A 21,295-nucleotide genomic window follows, 5' to 3' on the forward strand; every position below is an offset into this window, starting at 1 on the left:
TTCATTTCATCCTTCTGTTATAATTTTCTGTTGTAACTCGTCCATTTTCCGTTCTAATCTATGTTTCTCCATTAAAATGTTCCTGAACTCTTCCTTGTTCCATTTTTTGATTTTCCCTTTGAGTTCCTTGAGCTTTAGCTAAAAGGTGTGCATCTTACTTCTCCCTCTTTGTTGACTCTGGGTCCACCATTCCTCTACCTTTGGTATGAACTGATTATTCCTGAGCCAGAAGGCCTCAAACCTGAATGGGCGTTTGTGAGGGTTCTTTTTAATATCTATTTCCAATCTGATAGGCCAATGATCAAAACCCATGGCCGGTAGAATATTTGCCTCTACAAATACATCCCTATTTAAGATCTGTTCTGATACTAAGAATCTATCCAGCCTGGATGCTATTTGGTTCCTACCTCCCCTTCGATTATTCCAAGTGTGAACTCCATTTATCGTCGGAATATCTACCAGTCTTTGCTCCGTTATCATTTCACTGAAAGCCTCCATCTCTTGATCTGGTCTACTTATTCCTCCTTTCTTTTCCCCTAAGGTTTTAATCATCTTAAAGTCTCCTCCTACAATCCATGGAATCCCAGGGAGAATCCTGCAGATAGTTTGCATATTTTTAAGGAAATTTTTGCGTTCCCTTGGGATGTGTGGGCCATAGACTCCAGTGATGAGTACCCACTCCGGTGACCCTATCATTCTGAATGAGCCTAAAAGGATTCTAGGGAGACTAACCCAATCTTTGACTTGCACCTCCTCTGGGTTCCATAGGATTGCCAATCCTGCAGCTATGCCGGTCGCATCTTGAGCCATGACTTCATATTTTATTTTATATTTTCTTGTTATCTCTTCTAAATTTTGAGAGTTTATATTAGTCTCTTGGATTATCATTATACTAGGCTTGTATTTTTCCACCCTTTCCTTCAGATGCCTCTGTTTTCCTTTACTGTTGAGAGCTCTGATGTTCCAGCTTGTTACAATCATTTATAACTTTTTGGATGTTGTTGAAATACCTCTGAAAGAGGTATGACTCTTCCTGAGTTTACCAGGGTCTCCCCTACCACCTGTATAGTTTCACTCATCGGTCGTCTTCCTCTTTTCCTACTTCCTTTGCCAAAACTGCCCATTCCCATACTCTGTGTTTCCTGCATTCCTGTTTGTTCCATAGGACTTGTCATAAGGGTTCCCTTCTTCTCCTTGTATTTCTGAAACATCTCTTTATATAACTGTTTTTGCTCTTCCGGGATGAACCTCTCATCCAAGTTCCTCCAGTCCTGTAACAGCCTTTTCATTACTCTCTCCTCATCATTTCCATTCTCCTTTTGAGGATCAATCTCCATCTGTGATTGTTCTATTAATATTTCTACGTTCTCCTCTATCCCTTCTTTTTCCATGTTTCCTTGGTTTGAGTCTATTTCCTTTGTATCTTTGGTAGAGTCCATAGGTACTTCTGTGTTTTCCTCCTTTTCTGTCTCTCCTTCTTCTTCTTGGAGTATATTGAAATTATTTTGATATTATACAGATACTGATTTAGTGGTTTGTGGCCTGCTTACCGTTTCTTTCATAGGCCTCCTTTTTTTTGGGATTTCCTAGAAACCCTCATCCACTCCTTCTGTTTCTTCTTTCCTTCTCCTTTCTGCTTCTGCTTTCCTTGCTGTTTCCTTCGCAATGTTCAACGTGCATTGTTTGAAGAGATGGCCATATTCGTGGCACCTTCTACACCTAAAAGGTATATGTTCGTAATCCATCGGTTGCTGCCATACTTCATCATGGTATTCCAACTCTATGTACTCCGGTAGGGGTTCTGATATGTTCATGTATACACATATCCTAGCATAGGATGTGTATCTCCCTCTCTCTGTAGACTCCGATACTTTGACAAATGACCCTATCGTATTGCCTATTCCTTCTAGGATTTCAGGGTCCCAGAACTCTATTGGTAAGCTAAACAAACGAACCCAAACGGGTGCTGCTAGCATCTTTTCTTGATCAGGATTGTAGCTATCTTCCCAGTGCCTCATGAATAAACCAACGTTATTCATGAAGTACAGACCCCCTTCAAAAGTTATTTGCTTGTCTTCTAGATCAGCAAATATCACTGTAAAAAAGCCCTTTGCCCCCAACTTTAGATCAATATGTCCTTTCAGTTTCCATCTTTGTTGTATCCACCTTGCCAGGTCCTTTTCAGCCGGCCATAACCCTACAAACTTACATATCAGAGCATGATCTCTCATGTAGCATCTATACTCTTCGCGTTTATTGTTTGGGATCACGAATCTTGACTTTTTTAGGGCTCTGGGAAGGCATCTGCCTCCTAATCTTGTTTTCCATTAGTTTCCCATCATTGGCACATCCCTACTATCACCCCCTGATTCTCTTCGTAGTCTGCTTCCACTTGCTTTTCCCGCCGTTATGTTTTTGTAGGAGGTGATCTCTCCCCTCCCTAGATCCCTCGCCATGGCGCTTTTCAGCTCATCCCGGCTTTGTGAGCCTTCCCTTCTCCCTTTTGCGCTGTTGTTGGTTTGCTTGTGCTTTAGATGTTCACCCCCTGCCCTTATCTCCTATGTTGCTCCTCTTCCGACCTTTCCATTGTAAACCTTAAAGTTTCAAAAACCCTCGTCCATCGCAGACCTTCGCCATCGCCTCTCCCTCTCATCTAGTTTGGGATTGTTCTCGTTTCCAAAGGCTATCGCACTATTATTTTCATAAACCAAATCCCATATTTTCATGTTTACAGTTTCAACAGCTCAAAGCAATTTTTATTGATAGTTAGTTTTTATTTTATTATTTAAACCCTTTCATGTCTTTTAAGAAAGGGTCCTCAATTTGTATAAAACTTGACTTGAGAAGTTACACTTTTGTACTTCTGAATATATTTTTATCAGTAGTGGATCAAGGTTCTACATTTTTGTGAAGAAACTTTTTCAAGACCTGCACTTTTGTATCTCTTGGAAGTTTTCTCAAATAAGAAAGTGGAATCAGAGTGTTATTTACATTGGAAAGACTCAAATGCATGCGGTATTTCTATCACTGTTCTTTTGTCTTGTTTCCTTATGTGATGAAGCATTCCTTTTAAAAGTTGCTATTGTTGATATATGTATGCTCCTCAAACAATTCTTTATCATTTCATTTCTGAAAATTTAGAATTGTTATACTTCAAAGATATATGTCAGTGATATACATTGTTGTGAATGTGATATTTTTTTTTTTTTATAATTAATTTGTTTAATTTCTTAAACAAAGTAATCATTATCTATGAATGTATCTTTCTATCGATCAGTAATTCATCTATATGATTATTTGTCTGTTAGGAATAATCAGAAATCAAATTGTTAATACATTACTTGGGCTAAATATGTATATTTGTATATTTTTGAGTTATAGGTTAAAGCACTTATCATCTTTATTATACATTATAAAACAATCATCCATCAAACCATACATCACTAGGAAACTGGTCCCATAATATCTAGTTGGAGCCACCATACCAAATGGAAAAGGAGTTGTACTAAGGTCTGGACTGGGTGGTTATCCCCAATGTTGGTGCTAGGATTTTGGAGGCATCAACAGGTTGATAAATGAGTATATTTCTAGAATACTAGGTGAAGAGGTCTAGGGATCAATAAGTCATAATCTTGGCATCAATAACTTGTAGATAATAATAGCCAAATATGGTATCACTAAAGTTTGGAACCTCTACAATGCTAATGAGTCCAATTGGCTTGGGAAAAAGGATTTCTACAAAGTAGAAGATGGAACAAAATGACTTCTACAAAGTAGAATATTGTTCCATTTCCATGGCCAAATTCTAATGAAAATCTCTATACATATAAGGATGTAAGACATCATAGCCTTCCTAAGAGAATGATAAGAAATCTACATTTTATGTGTGTTAAAACAACATGTTGAAACATTTAATATTTTGTTGCATATAAATATATAACATGAAAGACACTCATACCTTTAATCTCTCTCCTAATGTGAGAGAGATAAGTGTCCAACAACTACCAAGTCAGCCCTCCAAAATTTTTCCACAAATTGTCTTTCAACTATCCATAATGAACTCAATCAAAGTCTTGACTTAGATTTGTACTAGGGCCAAATTTAAGCCTTCCTTACTATCCCAAAAGGATAGACTTTCACCACATAATAGACTCTGATTTCAACTTTGAATGGGATCGAATATCATCACAGACAAGGATTCAAATTTACCCTCAGAATGGGCTTAGGCATCATCCCAGAAAAGCACTGGACTTTATCATAGATAAGCCCAGACTTCAGAAATTCCATAGACATGGTGTTCCATTGGAGGCTTGTTTAAGTGTTGATCTAGTCACCATAGGGTTCTAAGGCATGCTTTAAAATGAGAAGAAATATCATTTGTTGTGGGTGGAGAGAGCCAATATATTACCTCTAATTTGCATGAAAGATATTCTTCTCAGTCAAAAACCTCAACCTCTATGATGGCACCATCTATAGGGATACCCATGATCTAGTGTACATCATCTAACATAGGTGTCATCTTTCCCCATGGGAACAAAAATGTGTGTCTATTAAGATGCCAATATGACATTACCTATACTAACTACATATGAGATGTATAGATAGTTTTTACTTCGATGGCCCTCTTCTAGCCTATCTTTTGTCTCATTCGTCATAGTGTGATCCTAATCAATTTTCTCCCTAAGCTTAATATAGCCTCTATATCTATCCACTAGCCATGATGGCATTACCTCTATACCTAGTTTCTCTAATATTAGTGGAGAAAGAGGTAGTGTCTATGTGACCTCACTGGTGCTCTCAATACTGGCTTGTCTTCTTATCTACCAGTCTCAACATCACCTCTCAAACTATAAATTGTAGGTATATCCATCTCCATTAGCATGTCCCATAGGCTATCCAAAGAGACTAATATCAACAGACTTGCCAACTCACCCCTAGTAATGACTTATGTTGGACACAAGTTCTATTTTCCATACCAGTCACCCCACCTTCTTTACCTTCACCTCAACTGTCGGCATCAAAAATCAACCTCTAGATGCACCTACCTTTGTTAGTGGTACATTTTCGTCTATCTCTGGGGAATATGGTACTTCAACTATCTATGTATCCTCGAATATATGTTTTAAGACTAAAATAGAAAGGGAATAGATACCCAATATGCCATATATTGAAGTTGTAGGGTTTCTTATGTAGGCTTGAAATTACATATTTAATGGGATTTGTTAGTCTATTTATGTCTAATCCAAGGAAGGAGCATTAGGTCACCGTGAAAATCATTTCTAGTATTTGAAGGAGACCAAGGACTATGTTTTATGTCAAAATAAAAATAAAAATGAATAATTATGTTTATGATGTTTTATAGATCTTGATTAGGCTAGAGATGTAGATATCAGAATGTCTACAGGTGCATTCAACTTTTTTTTTGTGGAGCCATCAATTATATGGGAAAGAAGTAGTCAATTGTGACTTCTTCCAGTGTAGAGGATGAAGACATTGCTACTACAAGGGCTTAAGGAATCTATAAATAACATTATGTGGACATTTTTTGCTACAGTCAAAGTGCCATTACATTTAGTAGATCATCGACATATCATACAATGACTGAACATAGTATAGTTTAGTTTCCTTTTCTTAGAGACATGATTGATCTTGGTTTGATGTAGCTGGTAAAGTGTGAGACTAAATAAAATCTAATATATTTTGTCATAAAGATTGTTGAATCTATGAAATTCCATTTTTGTCGATAGACCATATAATTACATCAATGTGGCAAAATGTAATATCACTATGTTGGAATTTTTTTGTTTCCACATAATTTTTTAACTTACTAGTTTTGTTCATGTTCATAATTTCTTATTAGAATAAAAGTTAGTTGAGTATTGATGTCAAAATATATCTCACTATCAATGTTAAAGCTCGTTGATTGTTTTTATTGAAGCTAGCTAATTTATACTGTAAGAAGATAGTTTCTTATTAGTATAAGAAGCTAGTTGATCAAGAGTGTTGAAGTTAACTAATTGTTATTTTCAAAAGCTAGCTAATCATCAGTGTCAAAGCTAACCAACTATATATTTGAGAAGCGAGATCCGAAAAATGAGAAATTGGTATTTTTAGCTATTTTCGGCTATGTATTGATTTTAATTGTAGTTCTAGGATTTGACTTGACTTTGGAGCCTTACCTATGACCTTCAAATTATGCCCAAGATGGTTATATTCTTACACCCATCTTTAGAAAAAAAATGTATATTATTTTTTGGAATTGGTGTGCACATTTTTATTGAAGGCCACATGTACATTTTATAACATTACTATGACAACTGTTGAGGTATGGTAGATGCAGTTGTGTGAGAGATATTGAAGGCATTTTTATAGTTGTATTATTCATGTATAGTGTTATAAATTAATGAAAATATTTTCCCTTCTACTCATTTTATGAGTCATCTCTAGTTTGATGTGTAGAATCCCCATATCTCCCCTACCCGTACTAAAGCCAAGTACATTATGAAGCAATAATAAGGAATGACAATCCTTATTCATTTAAATGCATCAATAAAGGATAACGAGGCTTTCTCTAATTTAACATTGTAACACACATGGAAGTATTTGGTTTTTTTTGTAATTCACTCAACAATGTAATTCTCTCAAATACAATTAATTAGGTAATTTTGAATCCAATCTTCATTTTTTTCAATTGCTAAAGCAATTTCTCAAGCCATATTTTAGAATAATTTTATGCTTTTTTGGGATGCATGTTTTCATATATTTCAACAACTATTTATGTAATGGTACAGTATGTTAACTAACACCCATACACTTTTATTTGTAGATTTCTATTATGTTATTTTGTTAGTGTCTATACAAAATGGCAGATTAGGTATATATGTTACTTTTGGTACTTGTAGTATTTATGTTGTTGTTTTTGGTACTTGCAGTATCATTTTAATGAAATGAAACACTAACCTTCAAACAATCAAATAACCATTTGAGATGTCATGAGAAACATTCTTGAATTTTTTTTCAAATGGGAGCTTTTCCATGTGTTGCTGGTAGTTGGGTCGTGTTTTTGAATCTTTGATGGGTTTTGCAGCATCGTATAGAAATTTATTTTAGCATTGCTAGAACTGTTTCCTTGTTACAATTTCTTCTAGATATTAGATAGAATATGTAGTACTACAACATTCAATTCTAATTTAGTTTCATGGTCCTAAACTATCCTTTCTTTATTTACCTGACAACTTTGGATCCCCACGTTTAGGCTCCTCATTATTTCTTCTGTATCCTTAGGTGTTTCCACATTCCTTCTATATTTAGATTCCTTATATATGATGTCTAAGGTTGAGTTAACAGGGAATTGTACAGTCTTGTCAATGCTATATCTTCATTTGTACTCTTAGCACATGCTTATGTCTTCTTGTCAATGTTGTAATGCAATCAATTTAGTGTTTAGTTACAAGTCATCACCATAACAAAAACCATAGAAAATTTTAATCGTTAAGCCTATTTTTTCCCCAAAGTAGGATAGTGTTGTAATGTGTTATAATATATGATAATAAACACAACACCTTGAGTGCTATCTAAGCGATAACATCAACCTCTCTAGAAAGGCACAATGAGAGAGAGATAGAGATATATACTCACTTTAAAAGTCAAATTCCTTGTGATAATGGCTATACATATCACTTGAGATGAACCCAACACCTTGTGTGTTATACAAGCGATAGGGTCAACTTCTCTCAAAACACAAAGAGAGAGAGAGAGATGTATTATCATTTTAAAAGTTAACTTCACTGTAATAATGCCTACAGGTATCAATTGAGGTGTCATTTATCCAGTGATGTAGGGTATTGTGTCACATATACCAAGTGATGTAGGGTATTGTGTCACATGGACAAAGTTTTTTGCAATGATAAGGGGGTTGGATAACCCCCTTCATTACGTTAAAATTTCCTTCTCTACCGACATATGATATATATTGACACATTTTCCTCTCAAAGAATATCACTGAAGATCACTAAGTGTTATACAATTGAGCTCAAATCCAAATTATTGATCAATACACCATATGAGAAATCCTTGGTGATCTTGGTCAATTAAGAGGTTGGATTTTTCTATACTCATTCCTAGGTTTTTCATGTGAGTTATAGATTCTTTTTTAGAAGAGTAGAATGGGTTGTACATGCTATGTTTCATAGTTGACTTTGCTAACCAAGAAATATGTCATTGTTGGCCCAAGAAAATCATGTTATTTATGAGAACTCACTCCCTTTAAATCATGTGTCATTGGCGAAAAATAGACTTTCACGGGAGTAAATAACTTCCCAAATCCCTTCATTCAAAAGTTTCAAAAATGGCTTCTAGTCATTCTAATCAATATTATCCCACTAGTGTATCTTTTCATATTTTAGATGAAGGTTGCTAACCAATAAATATGACACTTTTGGACCAACAATATTATGTTATTTATGAGTACTCACTCCCTTTAAATCATGAGTGTCATTGAAAAAATAGACACTTTCATGGGAGTAAATAACTTCCCAAATCCCTTCATTCAAAAGTTTTAAAAAATGGCTTCTAGTCATTCTAATTAATATTCCCTTTAGTGTGTCTTTTCATACTGCAGATGAGGGTGTAGGGTGTAACCATTTATGCTATAACCCTCAACCATTGTTTTTCATGGCCCATTTCTCAGGAGTAAAATGGTGGCATATATCCATATTTCTAGTTTAAATGTAAGTATGGTCCTCACCACCCTCTCATTTCACTCTTTTAACATGCATAAGTATATTTCAAGTGAGAATGTAATAGAAAAAATGCACCCAAAACCATAAAGCCACTGACTACTAAGAATATAATATAATGAGCAATAAAAACAACTAAAATAACTCCACACACTAGACAATGATAGTATTGAAACAATACTCGAGTTAAAAGTTGCACTCTTATTGTTTATAGTACATGGTGCATTCAGGGAAATAACACATCATCATCTAAATATTTAGATGAATGGGCAACAAGACTTGCTCCAGGGATAGATGAATACTTCAATGAAATGATATATTGCAGTTGCAAAAGGTGCCAAAATATGAAACTAAAGAAGCGAAGACTTGTTGGTATCCATAGATTGAACCATGAAGTTTATATTGAAGAGGTACACTATAATATCAAAATTGTTATTCTTATAATAAATAAATATGAACATTATTTAATATATTATTATTAATCATTTCAATTGATTTTTTGATGAAAATCCTTTCGGTTCCCAACATTCCTGAAGAACCAACGAATGTTATTGATGATATTTTTGATAACATCCACTCTCAAGATGAATAATAAGACACATTTATGGATGAAACCACTTCGTAGATAAATGAGGTTGGTGCCAATGAATTTATCCAAGAATTCTACACATCTTTTGAAGAAGTTATTGATTCACCCCTAGCTCAGTTGGCTAGGACACCTCTTTTTGCAAATGTTCATTCTTTATGTTGGTGACACTTATGTTTTTGTTGAATTTGAAGGTTACACATGGATTGACAAACACATGATTTACTGATATATAAAGGTTGGATTTGATATTCCTATAAGTTAATGCTCTATATGTCTTAAAACTTTTGAATACTGTGTATACTTATAAAAATAATTTGCTACACCATGTTGAATTTTGGAAAACAAAATACTTCCAAAGGACAATAAGTTTCCTAGCTCTCATAGAGAAGTATATTCAATAATGAAAGACATTATAATGGAGTACAATATATATGATGCATGTCCAAATGACCATATATTTTACTATGGAGAAAATGAAAATTTACAACAATGGTCAGTGTGTCACACAAATAGGTATTGTCAAGATCAAGTAACCAAGAAGGTTCCTTATAAAGTACTATGGCACATTCCACTAAATCTAAGGTTTGAGAGAATTTTCAAATGCAAGGGGTTTGAAAAATATATGGATTATCATGCACAAAGGAGGAGCTAAGATGGTGTCAAGTGTATGGTTGTGGATAGTAAATATTGGAAAGAGTGTTATGAAACCAGCTCAAGAAAAGATAGAAAAGATAGATCAACGCCTTAGAATTTAGCCTCTTCGAGGGGGCAACCTCCTTTACATTACATAAATGAACAATTCTTGGATGATACAAATGAAAAGACCTCCTTTCTATATATAGGAGTCTAAGGGGTCATAACATAATCAGAGCCGACATAACAATAATAATGTAAGGGCACAATAATAACAATAGTGGGCTTCTATGGGGCACAATAGTAATAATATGGGCACTACATGGGTACATCAATATAATAAGTGGGTTATACTAATAACAATAAGGGGTTACACTGGTAGTATAGGGGCATAACATTCCCCTCTCCTTCAAAAAGCGTTGTCCTCAATGCTTGAATAGTTCTTGATGCTTCTGTATAAAATTCTTGTCCTCCCATGTGGAATATTCAGCGGGTAAGTTCTTCCACTTGATGAGATACTTTGAAATTGATCGATTTCGTAGCTCTCGGGTTCTTGTGTCTGTGACTGCTCCAGGTTCCAATATGATTTTTCCTTCCTCTTTAATTTCTAGCAATATTGTTTGAATTGGGATCTTTTGCAACTTTTGAATAAGTGGCCATACTTCTTCGTCCTTCTTCCATTCATCCCTTGCTTCGTTTATCCAATCTGGTTGGATAATATAAATAGCACAAAACAATGCTTCCACATCCTCATCCTTGAAGAGTCTTCCCATTTGGTAAGGTCGCCATTTTTAAGTGCCTGTTGTTTCGTTTGATTTTGCACCGAAGTGGCGTTATCCTTTAAAAGTTGGAGAACTTGTTGTTGATGCTTGATGTGATCTTTCACTTCTTGAACCTTTTTCTTCTTGATATGTCCTTCTATCTCTAGAGTTTGAGGAGTGGTAATTTCTTCCAATCCTTTATAAGATATGGTCGGATTTATTTCTTGATGCTCGATGTGATATTTCACTTCTTGAACATTTTTCTTCTTTATATGTCCTTTTATCTTGATAGTTTGAGGAGTGGTAATTTCAAACAATGAATTACAAGATATGGTTGGATTCATTTCTTCTTTCTCGATGTGATCGTTCACTTCTTTCACCTTTTTCTTCTTGATATGTCCTTCTATCTTGAGAGTTTGAGGAGTGGTAATTCTTGCCAATGCTTTACAAGATATGGTCTGATTCATTTCTTCTTTCTCTGGGGTGGGGTCCTGGTGTATATCTTCTTCTTTTGTTGTTTCTGGATCCTTTTCTTCCTCCTCTTCATATTCTATGTAAAATAATTTCTTCTCAGCACACTTATGACCTTTAGTGCATTTGCTATCACAATTGTAACAAAGCCCTTTTTCTCTTTTTTCTTCCAATTGTTGTGGTGTAACCCTTGTAGGTTGTGGAAGGCTAGGAGAAACAACACTTCCATATTTATAGTTGTGAGGGGTTCACTTCTTGGTTTCCATAATTTTTCTTTCCAATATGTCACAAAGCCCTTTTACTCTTTCCAATTGTTGTGGTGTTTCTCTAAAGAAGGTGTTGCTCTTTGTATCCTCATAATGTGCTATCATTTCCTCCGTGAAAATTGACCACGTAACAAGTTGTTTACGAGAACAAAGCCCTTTGTACCATAAAAATTGATCTGGTTCTAAATATGAAGATGCAATACATACCTTTTGTAACAGTTGTACACCATGTATATCAAAATATTGCTCCATCTGAAGTATCCAATTTACCGGATCCTTGCCATCAAACTTCCTCATCTTGCTTTTTCTTGATTTTAGGAGCTCTACATTGAAACGATTGTAACTCTGTACTTTCAGATCTTTAAGTTCTGAAATTGTGACCTGTAGTAGCCCTCTGTGTCCTCTTTCTAATGCCACCAGTCTGATCCAAATTGGATTCTCCCAGAAAGAGTTATGCACAATCTCCCAAGATGACCTGATTATAGACTAGTTCAGTAGATCTAACTTGTACGACGTGCCACGAGTGACTGTTTCAACCTTTGGATCTAAAAATGCATAAAAGAAACTATAGTTTGTCCTCTTTCTGTACCTTCTTACACAATTTCAATCCGATCCCCAGAGAGAAAGTTATGACGATTTTCCTTAGGTCACCTGTTTTGAATGTAATTCAGGAGTCTCGCAAAAGACCAACTTCCTCAGATCATATCTCCGCAAATATCATGCGAAAAGCTATGAAATTTGGACCCAAGGTTCAGCACGATTTCCTCTCAAATGGGTTTTTTTTGCGACTTCTGAAACGTCACAAAAAAAAAGTTATAGCGAAAATTCCACAGTGACCTGTTTGGAGCAACGAAACCCTAGAATCCAAAGCTCTGATACCAAATGTTATGAAACCAGCTCAAGAAAAGATAGAAAAGATAGATCAACGCCTTAGCATTCAGCCTCTTTGAGGGGGCAACCTCCTTTACATTACATAAATGAACAATTCTTGGATGATACAAATGAAAAGACCTCCTTTCTATATATAGGAGTCTAAGGGGTCATAACATAATCAGAGCCGACATAACAATAATAATGTAAGGGCACAATAATAACAATAGTGGGCTTCTATGGGGAACAATAGTAATAATATGGGCACTACATGGGTACATCAATATAATAAGTGGGTTATACTAATAACAATAAGGGGTTACACTAGTAGTATAGGGGCATAACAAAGAGATTGAGGAAAAATGGCCATATTTAATAAATGAGCTAAGGAATACAAGAATTTCTCTACCAATGGATGGTGCCAATGATTTTGTAGATCTTAGAAGAACATATGTGGTTTGGCCAAAGCTAACTATAAACAATAATATTCTCCCTTGGATGGAAATGAAAAAGGAACATGCAATGTTAACTCTAATCATACCAGGTACCAGAACATATGAATGCAATTATCTCTTGAAGAATATAAAAAAATATTTCAATTAAGTTAATCCTAATAAAAATCTCTTTATTTACTTAGGGAAATATCAAGTAAAGGATATGGATCTATACATGGAGCCCATTATTGATGACGTTCGCGAATTGTGGGATGGTGTAAATATGTACAATTAATGACCCCTCGGGGTTCTCTATTTGTTGTGGTAAGATATTATAAATTACATTTATAATTATTATGTTCATTTTACCATTTACTAGAGATGGTTTCCAATCTTATTTTAGGGTTACTTACAAAGGGGAAACATGATTTTCCATAATGTGGTCCAAAATTGTTGCATAGGCAATCAAAGGATATCAATAAAACTATATATCATAAGTATAGCCAATTCTTACCACAAAGTCATCTCGTGTGATAAACATAAGTTCAATGGAAAGGAGATGGAAATGAGGAATCCAAGAAAGATGAACTCTACTAGGTGGAAAGCAATGTATGAAAAAAAAGAAGGGAGAAGTTATCCCTTAGGAATGAAAAGACTCTTTATTTTCTACAAATTAGAATATTATGATAACTTTCCAATAACCCACATATTTGATACTATGCACATCAGGAAAAATGTGGAAGAGTTCTTGTGGAAACATCTAAATGGAATTAATATTGAAGCATAAATAAGGTTACGAAAGGACCTTTGAGTTTGTAATATCATGCAGAACATGTGGTTGCATGAAGACAACTCATATGTTCATGATCCATGAACTTTTACATCAATTGAGAAAGAAAACATCATTTATACTATGAAAATCATAAGATTTCCTTCTGGATTTGGTGCGACATTAAAAAACTTATTCACAAGGAATGGATCAAAGTTATCAGGCCTAAAAGCACATGATTGGCACAATTGGATAAAGGTAACTTTGGCACATGTCATATTTGTTGGAAACTTAATTAGAAATATGTATATCATAGTGATAATATCAGTTCATGCATATTTGAACATGGTTATTTGTTAATGGTCATGCAGTATGTGCTTCCCACAACAATACCAAGTACTTTTGACCATGATGTCACATTGACTTTTACAAATTATGCAAATATTTGAGGTATTTTCAATCCGTCATGCATACTCTTACATGATCCTTATCATTTGAAATGCATCATTGGTTAATCCTTTATATGATGTTATACTTTTACTTTTGAAGAAATCACAAGTCTTTATTGTAATACATGGTAATAATTCTAGGTGGGTCTCATTTAAATAGATACATCAAGATGAATTGAAGTATTGGAAGAGGAATGATTCACTTTTGATGTATGATATTCAAATGTGCTTCCCTCCAAGATTGTTTAATTCTCAAGAGAACTACCTTGTACACCTAGTAGAAGAGATTGAATAGTGTGGTCCTATTCATATTCAAACAATGTGGCTAGTGAAGAGATAACTGAAAGTCTTAAAAAAAATTGTGAGGAAAAAAGCTCAACTAGAAGGGCCCATAGTTGAGGGGTATATGGTTTTCTAGAAATGGTTCATTTGAGTGAGGACTTACCTCAATTTTATCTTGAAGCTCCATGATTATGGAATTACAACCAATCTCAATCATTTGAAGGAGAAAAATTAGTGGGTGAAGGGACTTCAAAGAGGATAAAAGGTATACAAAAATGTTAGTACTAGTTATTTTTATCTTAAATTTTATAATACATGGCTTTAAATAACTATTAATTCATTGAATATATATATTTTTCATTGTAGATGCTAAGGAGTGGGAGGCATTGCATTTGTATGTTGCATATAATTATGACTTTATGTTGGAATGAACAAATAAGTACATTGAACAAAATAAATTAGAGGATGAAAATGCATGGGCCAATATATATAATAGACATAGTGAAAACACTACTCGAGGATTGCCTACAAGCCATAAAAGAAAGTTTTCAGAGAGATGCTCGTGGAATTGGCTAAAGACCAATATTGAACATGAGACAACAAAAGGGATGGATAGAGTGACACAACAACAATTGAATTTTATTAAACGACCTCTAAATGGGGAGGTAATATATTTAATATATTGGATATATTCAATAAATAGTATATTAACGTTTATATCCTTGAACCTAATTAGTTAATATTAATATGAACTTAGGTAACATACTAAATAGGAATGTGGAGTTTTGGTCATCATTTTTGCACTAGAAAGGTTGATGAAAAGAGACAAAATTATGATTGTGGAGTTTCAACATCATTTGAGGTGGAATGTCATTCACATGCAAATAATAGACAACCAATCACAAGCACACTTTGCTACTATGTAGTGTTGGAGGATATTATAGAGCTTGATTTTATGTCTTTCATGAAAGTTATTTTTCGTGTTGAATGGTATAAGCTTATCAAAATGGGAGAATAAGAAACTATCTTAGTCCACAATAATGGATTCCATATGATCATTACATCTAGGTTTGAAGCCATTTTTGAACCTTATGTGTTTCCAAGTCAATGTGACCAAATTTCTCTCATTCCAAATTTAGAACAACTTGATTGGTCATTTGTGATTGATTATGATCCAAGAAGATGGAGAGTAACATTTTTTCAAGATGTAGAGGACCATGATTTACTTGAAGATGCAGAAGTCCCCCCTGAAGACATAGATGGCCAAGATGGAGATGGAAAAATTTTTACTGTCAATGATTCATATGGCCAAGTTGAAGATCACGATGATTTTACTGAAGTGTCTAAAAGACATGAGCAACCACATGGGCATCAAGTCCATGAAAATGATGAATCTATTCATTTTTAATTTACCTATAACTGAAGGTGCTGAAGACTATGAAAATGATGTTATTAATTTATTTGTAGATTTAGGGTCCATTAATGATGGGGTATTTATGCTATCGTATGAGGAAATTTCATTTGAGGATCACAATTTTTTATCACCATGCTTAGTTTAAAATAGTTATGAGGATTCAGTGCAATATAATTAAATATTTACAAGTTAAGTATTAAGTTTTTAATTGTACACAAAATGTAATAAACATTAAGTAATTTGAATGTTTAAGGTTTTACTTGAAAGAAAATTTTATATATATTTGGTGGAGGCACATGATCTACCACACCTCAATTCCTTAATTGAAATTTTGAAAACCTTTATATAATTAACACCTAGGCACTTTATGCAATCAACACCTCGACAAGAGAAACACAATACCATAAACCTAAAAAAACTTTGCATATTGAGTATTGTTTATGTTTTTTTATGTATTGAAACATACTGAAATTTGTGTATGTTATTGTTCATGTGCTAGTGAATTTGAATTGTGTTATTAATGTCACTTTCATATGTTCTCAAATCAATATTTTCTTATTTTTATGTTATTATGTGTTTTTTTAAGAATGTGCCCATGGGTGCTATTGATTCTACTATGGGGGATTCGATGATCTTAAATGCTTTTATTGAAATGTTAACAAATGGATGAGGGAAAGACATTTCTATGATGGTGCATGAGGTAAGCTTGAAAATTGTCTTTTATAGGTTCAATTATCTTATGTTCCCTATTATATTATGCTAATTTATGTTTGTGGAATGCAGGCAATCTCTAAAGTCATTATAACTCCTATCACACCCTTTAGTACATCTAAGGTTATGCTAGTGGTAAAGTTTGATCAATATTTTTGTGCATTTAATTAACTTATTTCACTTTATATATTTATTAATATTTATATTTTTTCCATAGAGGGTATTTCTAAAGTAAATCCACTAAGCATGCATTTTGTTGGAAAGCAGGATTCATTTATTCTGCCCAATACATCCACTGTTGGCATGCAAGAATCATTTATACCCCCCCATGCATCCAATCTTATGCAAAATGTAAAATTCAACCATCTGTTTGCGTGGATTTGATTATTTTATTCACCTATTATTCCATATTATTATTTATATTTGTGTTTTCCAGGATGTTTCTAGCATGACTCTAATAGGTATATAATCTATTGGTATAGAGGGTCATGTTATGCACTCTACACCTAGACTAGAATCCCATAAAATTCCCTGTACACCAAATACTAATTTTCCTAGTATCCCTGTTGAATTGCACATGAATGCGCTTGTTAGGAGTACACTAGAATTAATAAATAATCCATCAAATGTGGGTTCATTTAGAATTCTCCCACCAAGGCCAGAACAAGCTTCTTTTAGGAGTCTCAATGATTCACAATCAAGAATGCTAAGGTTCCTACCAGATACTTGAACAAATTCAGACAATAAATAATTGAACAAATTCAGTTATGGGAAATGGCATTGTTGGAGAGTGAAGGTCCTAACCTCATATGAGTATATAAAATTATCATAATTTTTTATAATCTCATTTGTTACATTTAGGATAATTATTTTAGAATAAAAATAGTTTCATATTTTGGTTGGGTTTTAATAGTTAAACAATTTCAGTATAAATACAGGAAATAAGTGACAAAGTGCCTAATGTACCTATAAGGGCATCTACCTCAACCCCCAAGACTACAACAATATCATCAATAACTACAAAAGGAATGTAAGAAGTTACAATCTTTCTCACTTTAGAAGGAAATGTCTTGAAGGATGAAATGGGGTTAAAAAAAATTCACTTTATTTTTCATTGTGCAGAACAATTATTTGGCAATACTATCCAAATGGATTAGAGGAAGAAAACCAAATTTAAAAAGGAAGAACTATTTAAATATGTCATAATAGAATTTGGTAATTTTGATTTTGATAAGGAAATTGTTCTAGAGATTTCACGTAGATACATTCACTCCAAAAAAGACAATTTAAGGTCAAAGATGACAAAAGACTTGAGGTATCCATGTCCAACCCAAATCACATATGAAGTAACGTGGGATGAACTTAAAAGGAAGGTCCGCAATAATCCAAACTATATGCCACCTACACAAGGAGGAGGTAAGAGATGCCTTCGAGATACAACAAAAGCAAACCAAGATAGGGTGTCAAGAATTAGATCCCATAAATTAGGTTCTGGTGGATATAATAGAATTCATGGTGCCATGGTCAATGAATATTTCCATATATTATATTTTCTATTTCAGGGAAAATAATCATGACAATGTTTATTTAATTGTATCTTATTAGTCATTATACTTTATAAATCTGGTTATCTTTGTCATTGTAGGTTCACCAATTTCAAAAGGAAGCTTTAGAGAAAGACTTAAAATATGGTTTATTACATGGTTCACAAGGTCTTTGACAATGCATGATGGATCGAGGGAGAAATTAATCAATGGTGATGAATCCAAGTTTAGTTGTTTATAATATTTATGAACTATGCAATAATTTAATTGGAGGTATAATATTATTTTAACAAGTTAAATTGTGTTGTGTATAGGAAGCCGAACAATAAAAATTATCAGGTGAAACATTTGGGAGTGAGCAGGAGGTGGAGATACAAGCACATGATGAATATTTTTTTACACATAATCATTCAATTGTCATTCCTAAACATTGGCAGGGAACCATTGTTGAATTTCAGCAAGTGGGAGATAGGAATAATGAGGTGGGTGTTCAACGTGATGAGCAATCCACACCCACAATTAGAGTAGTGCCTCATACCAAGAGCATAATAGTATTGGCATGTGTTAAAGTTTAATAACTTAAATGTGCATAACTCCATCTTATAAGGAGTGCACTAGGTTGTGAGGGTCGAAGCATAAACTAATTTTGTGTAACAAAACAATTTTTGTAGATACTTTGTTTTTGAACTGTGTGGAACAAAACAAATTTTGAAGGTACTTTCTTTTCCTGCAACACTAGTTTTTATGTGAGTGTCATAAAAAAAAAACTCCTTAACTCTAGTTGATTAATTGAATATATTGTGACTTTGGCTTAGTAAGATTTTGCTTCAATGACACTCCTACAACAATCTTCTAGATTGTATGGATTTGTACACATTTTTTTATTGATAGTTCATAATTGAAGTTTTTTTGTCAAGAATTATATTTTAGATCAGACCTGTTTTAATTTAATGCTTAATGTTTTTATTTCCAAGAGGAAGCCCAACCATGATGTTAGGGAGGGATTTTAGTACTTTTGATTCCACCACTAGTATTTACAGTGCTTGATCAACTGTAGACTTGCAAGAATACTTCACATTTTTGGCAATACACTAGTGAGAGAATGGAAAGACTTGAACTTTACTAAAACGGTTTTTGTCAACCACATCTATGCTTTCCTCTGAAGAATGTGCAGAGAAAAAAGTGTTATCTGCAATGTTCCACATGCAAGTCTTCTATATGTAGGGTATGTTATTTATGTTTAAACACATGACATATTCAACTTCTACACAATTATTTTAATTTTACAGATGCCTTATCGTTTATGTACATTAGAAATGATCAATAATCAAAGATTGAGTTGTAAAAGTTCTGTATAGCAGCAAATGCCTTCTATTGTGGCTTTATGTGGCAGTTTGAGATAGTGTTCCATTGACAGTCTAGAAATGAGTCAAAAATGGTAGATTCCAATCGAGGCATGCCAATACCCTGTCAAATTCATCCACGACATGAAGGTTAGTATTATGAGGTTGTAGAGTTATGATATATCCTATCAACATATATGCCAAATACATGTTTTGAAAGATGTCAAATGTTTGTTATTTAGTCTAACATGTTCACAGTTCAACATATATACTGCAGCTTGAAATCTTTCCCTGTAAAAGATATTTTGTGGTGTTTTTTGTACAGTCTTGTGTAATATACCTTGGGTATATTAGAATAGAGAGGAGTTGAATGTATCTTGTCTATACCACCAAAATTTCCTTTGAATATTTTGTTTGTGTTTATTTCCTAGCCTTGATGTCAACATGGACAAATGTTTCTCCTAATTAAATTTATGTTCATCTCCTCATGCAAAATTTCTTCTATATATGAAGAAAAGGTCTCGAACAATATGTACATTGAGAAATGTAGTGAAAGAAAGAACTTGTACATGTTTCAGAGAAACATAAATAAGACAAGATGGAGAGGTATTGCTCACATTGAACAACTAAGAGAAAGAAATGCATAATAAGGATGAACTTATAGATTTTTAATTGGTTGAAAGGAAATTGTATAAAGAATCAACAAAACCATATGGATATGTATGTCGATATGTAGTGTCCTATTTTTCTAGTATAGTTTTGTCACTCCTATCAAGGGTTATATATATATGATAGGTTGATCACTTGATTGAGGAATAATGTTTTACATACATAGTTATATTTCCTTTTATGTTTATGTATGACAGATTGATCACTAGATTGGGGAACAATGTCTTATATAGTTATATTTCCTCTTATATGTGGCATCATTGATTATCTGTATTAGATGGTTTTGGTTAAGTAAAATTTTATACATAGGTTTTTTTTGTTTGTATCTGATTTATGAAGTAGGTGTATGACATGGATGGTGATCCAAGATTGAGACACATATACCCATCGATTCTCATGGTTATTCGGAATAGATGGTTAATTATGATATATGGATGATACATGATTTGTGTGATTATATATGTCTAATATTGTGCTAAGTAGGATGTGATAGGGTACCTGGTCATTTTCCAACAAGTATGTTCAATTATGAATGATTGTGGAAGTCATTTCTTCAAAACCAAAATGACTGTGGAAGCCATGCACCATTTTGGGTAAAATGTGATTAAGTTAATTTCATTATGAAGTTAATTTGATTCCTTTGATCTATGGGATTGTAATGTGTGTAGGTATTTGAGCAAGGCCTTACCAGTGAACCATCAGATGGGTAAAATCTCACAATCAGTACCATAAGGAAAAACACAAAGTTTCAAGGCACAGTAGATGAGAGGACATGGAAATTAGGGCGTGGAGTCCTAAATCCAAGAAAGATAAAGATGTGGAATCTTGTATATTTAGGGCGTGGAGTCCTAAATCCAAGAAAGATAAAGACGTGGAGTCTTGTATATTTAGGGCGCGGAGTCATGAATATTTAAAAAGATCAAGTTGTGGAAGCTTGGATCTTTGGAATAGATCAAGGTGCGGAGTCCTCAATCTACTAAGGCACGAAGATGCATGAAATAGGGGTGTGGAATCCCTATTCTCCATAATTAAAATACCACTCATGGATTAATTTCCTTAAATAAAATTTCATTCTCACAATTCTGGAATGACTTTCTAAAAATAGAAAGTCATTTGCAGCATCTCAAGCATGACTTTCCAAAAATAGTAAATAACTTAAACAATTTGGTAATCAAGTGGAGTTGAAGACAAATGAATTAACTTATAGTTAATCAATCGTAATATTTCAATCTTGATTGAATCCTCAATATTATTAATATTATTATTATCTTTTACGAGACTATGATATTATTATTAAAAAGGAATTACAAGTCAATTTTATCTCCTCAATCAATTCACACATCTCCTTCATG

The 21,295-nt window shown here is 33.7% G+C and overlaps 1 protein-coding gene across 1 annotated transcript; it reads right to left on the minus strand.

The window, feature by feature from the left end:
- Window positions 1-1,586: 1,586 nt before the first annotated feature.
- LOC149176286 (uncharacterized) lies at window positions 1,587-2,231 on the minus strand. Its single transcript, XM_089421425.1, has one exon. The coding sequence runs from the start codon at window positions 2,229-2,231 to the stop codon at window positions 1,587-1,589; it is 645 nt and encodes a 214-aa protein (XP_089277551.1).
- Between the last annotated feature and the right edge of the window lie 19,064 nt (window positions 2,232-21,295).

This window comes from Pinus tabuliformis, chromosome 4_1, assembly GCF_031772625.1.
Source record: "Pinus tabuliformis cultivar Carrire ecotype Pingquan chromosome 4_1, CPIR1, whole genome shotgun sequence".
In the NCBI taxonomy this organism is placed as follows: domain Eukaryota; kingdom Viridiplantae; phylum Streptophyta; class Pinopsida; order Pinales; family Pinaceae; genus Pinus; species Pinus tabuliformis.

What these genes read in the sequence shown, in the direction of transcription:
- LOC149176286 (XM_089421425.1), bottom strand. Translation starts at nt 2,231, where the DNA reads ATGAGAGATCATGCTCTGATATGTAAGTTTGTAGGGTTATGGCCGGCT.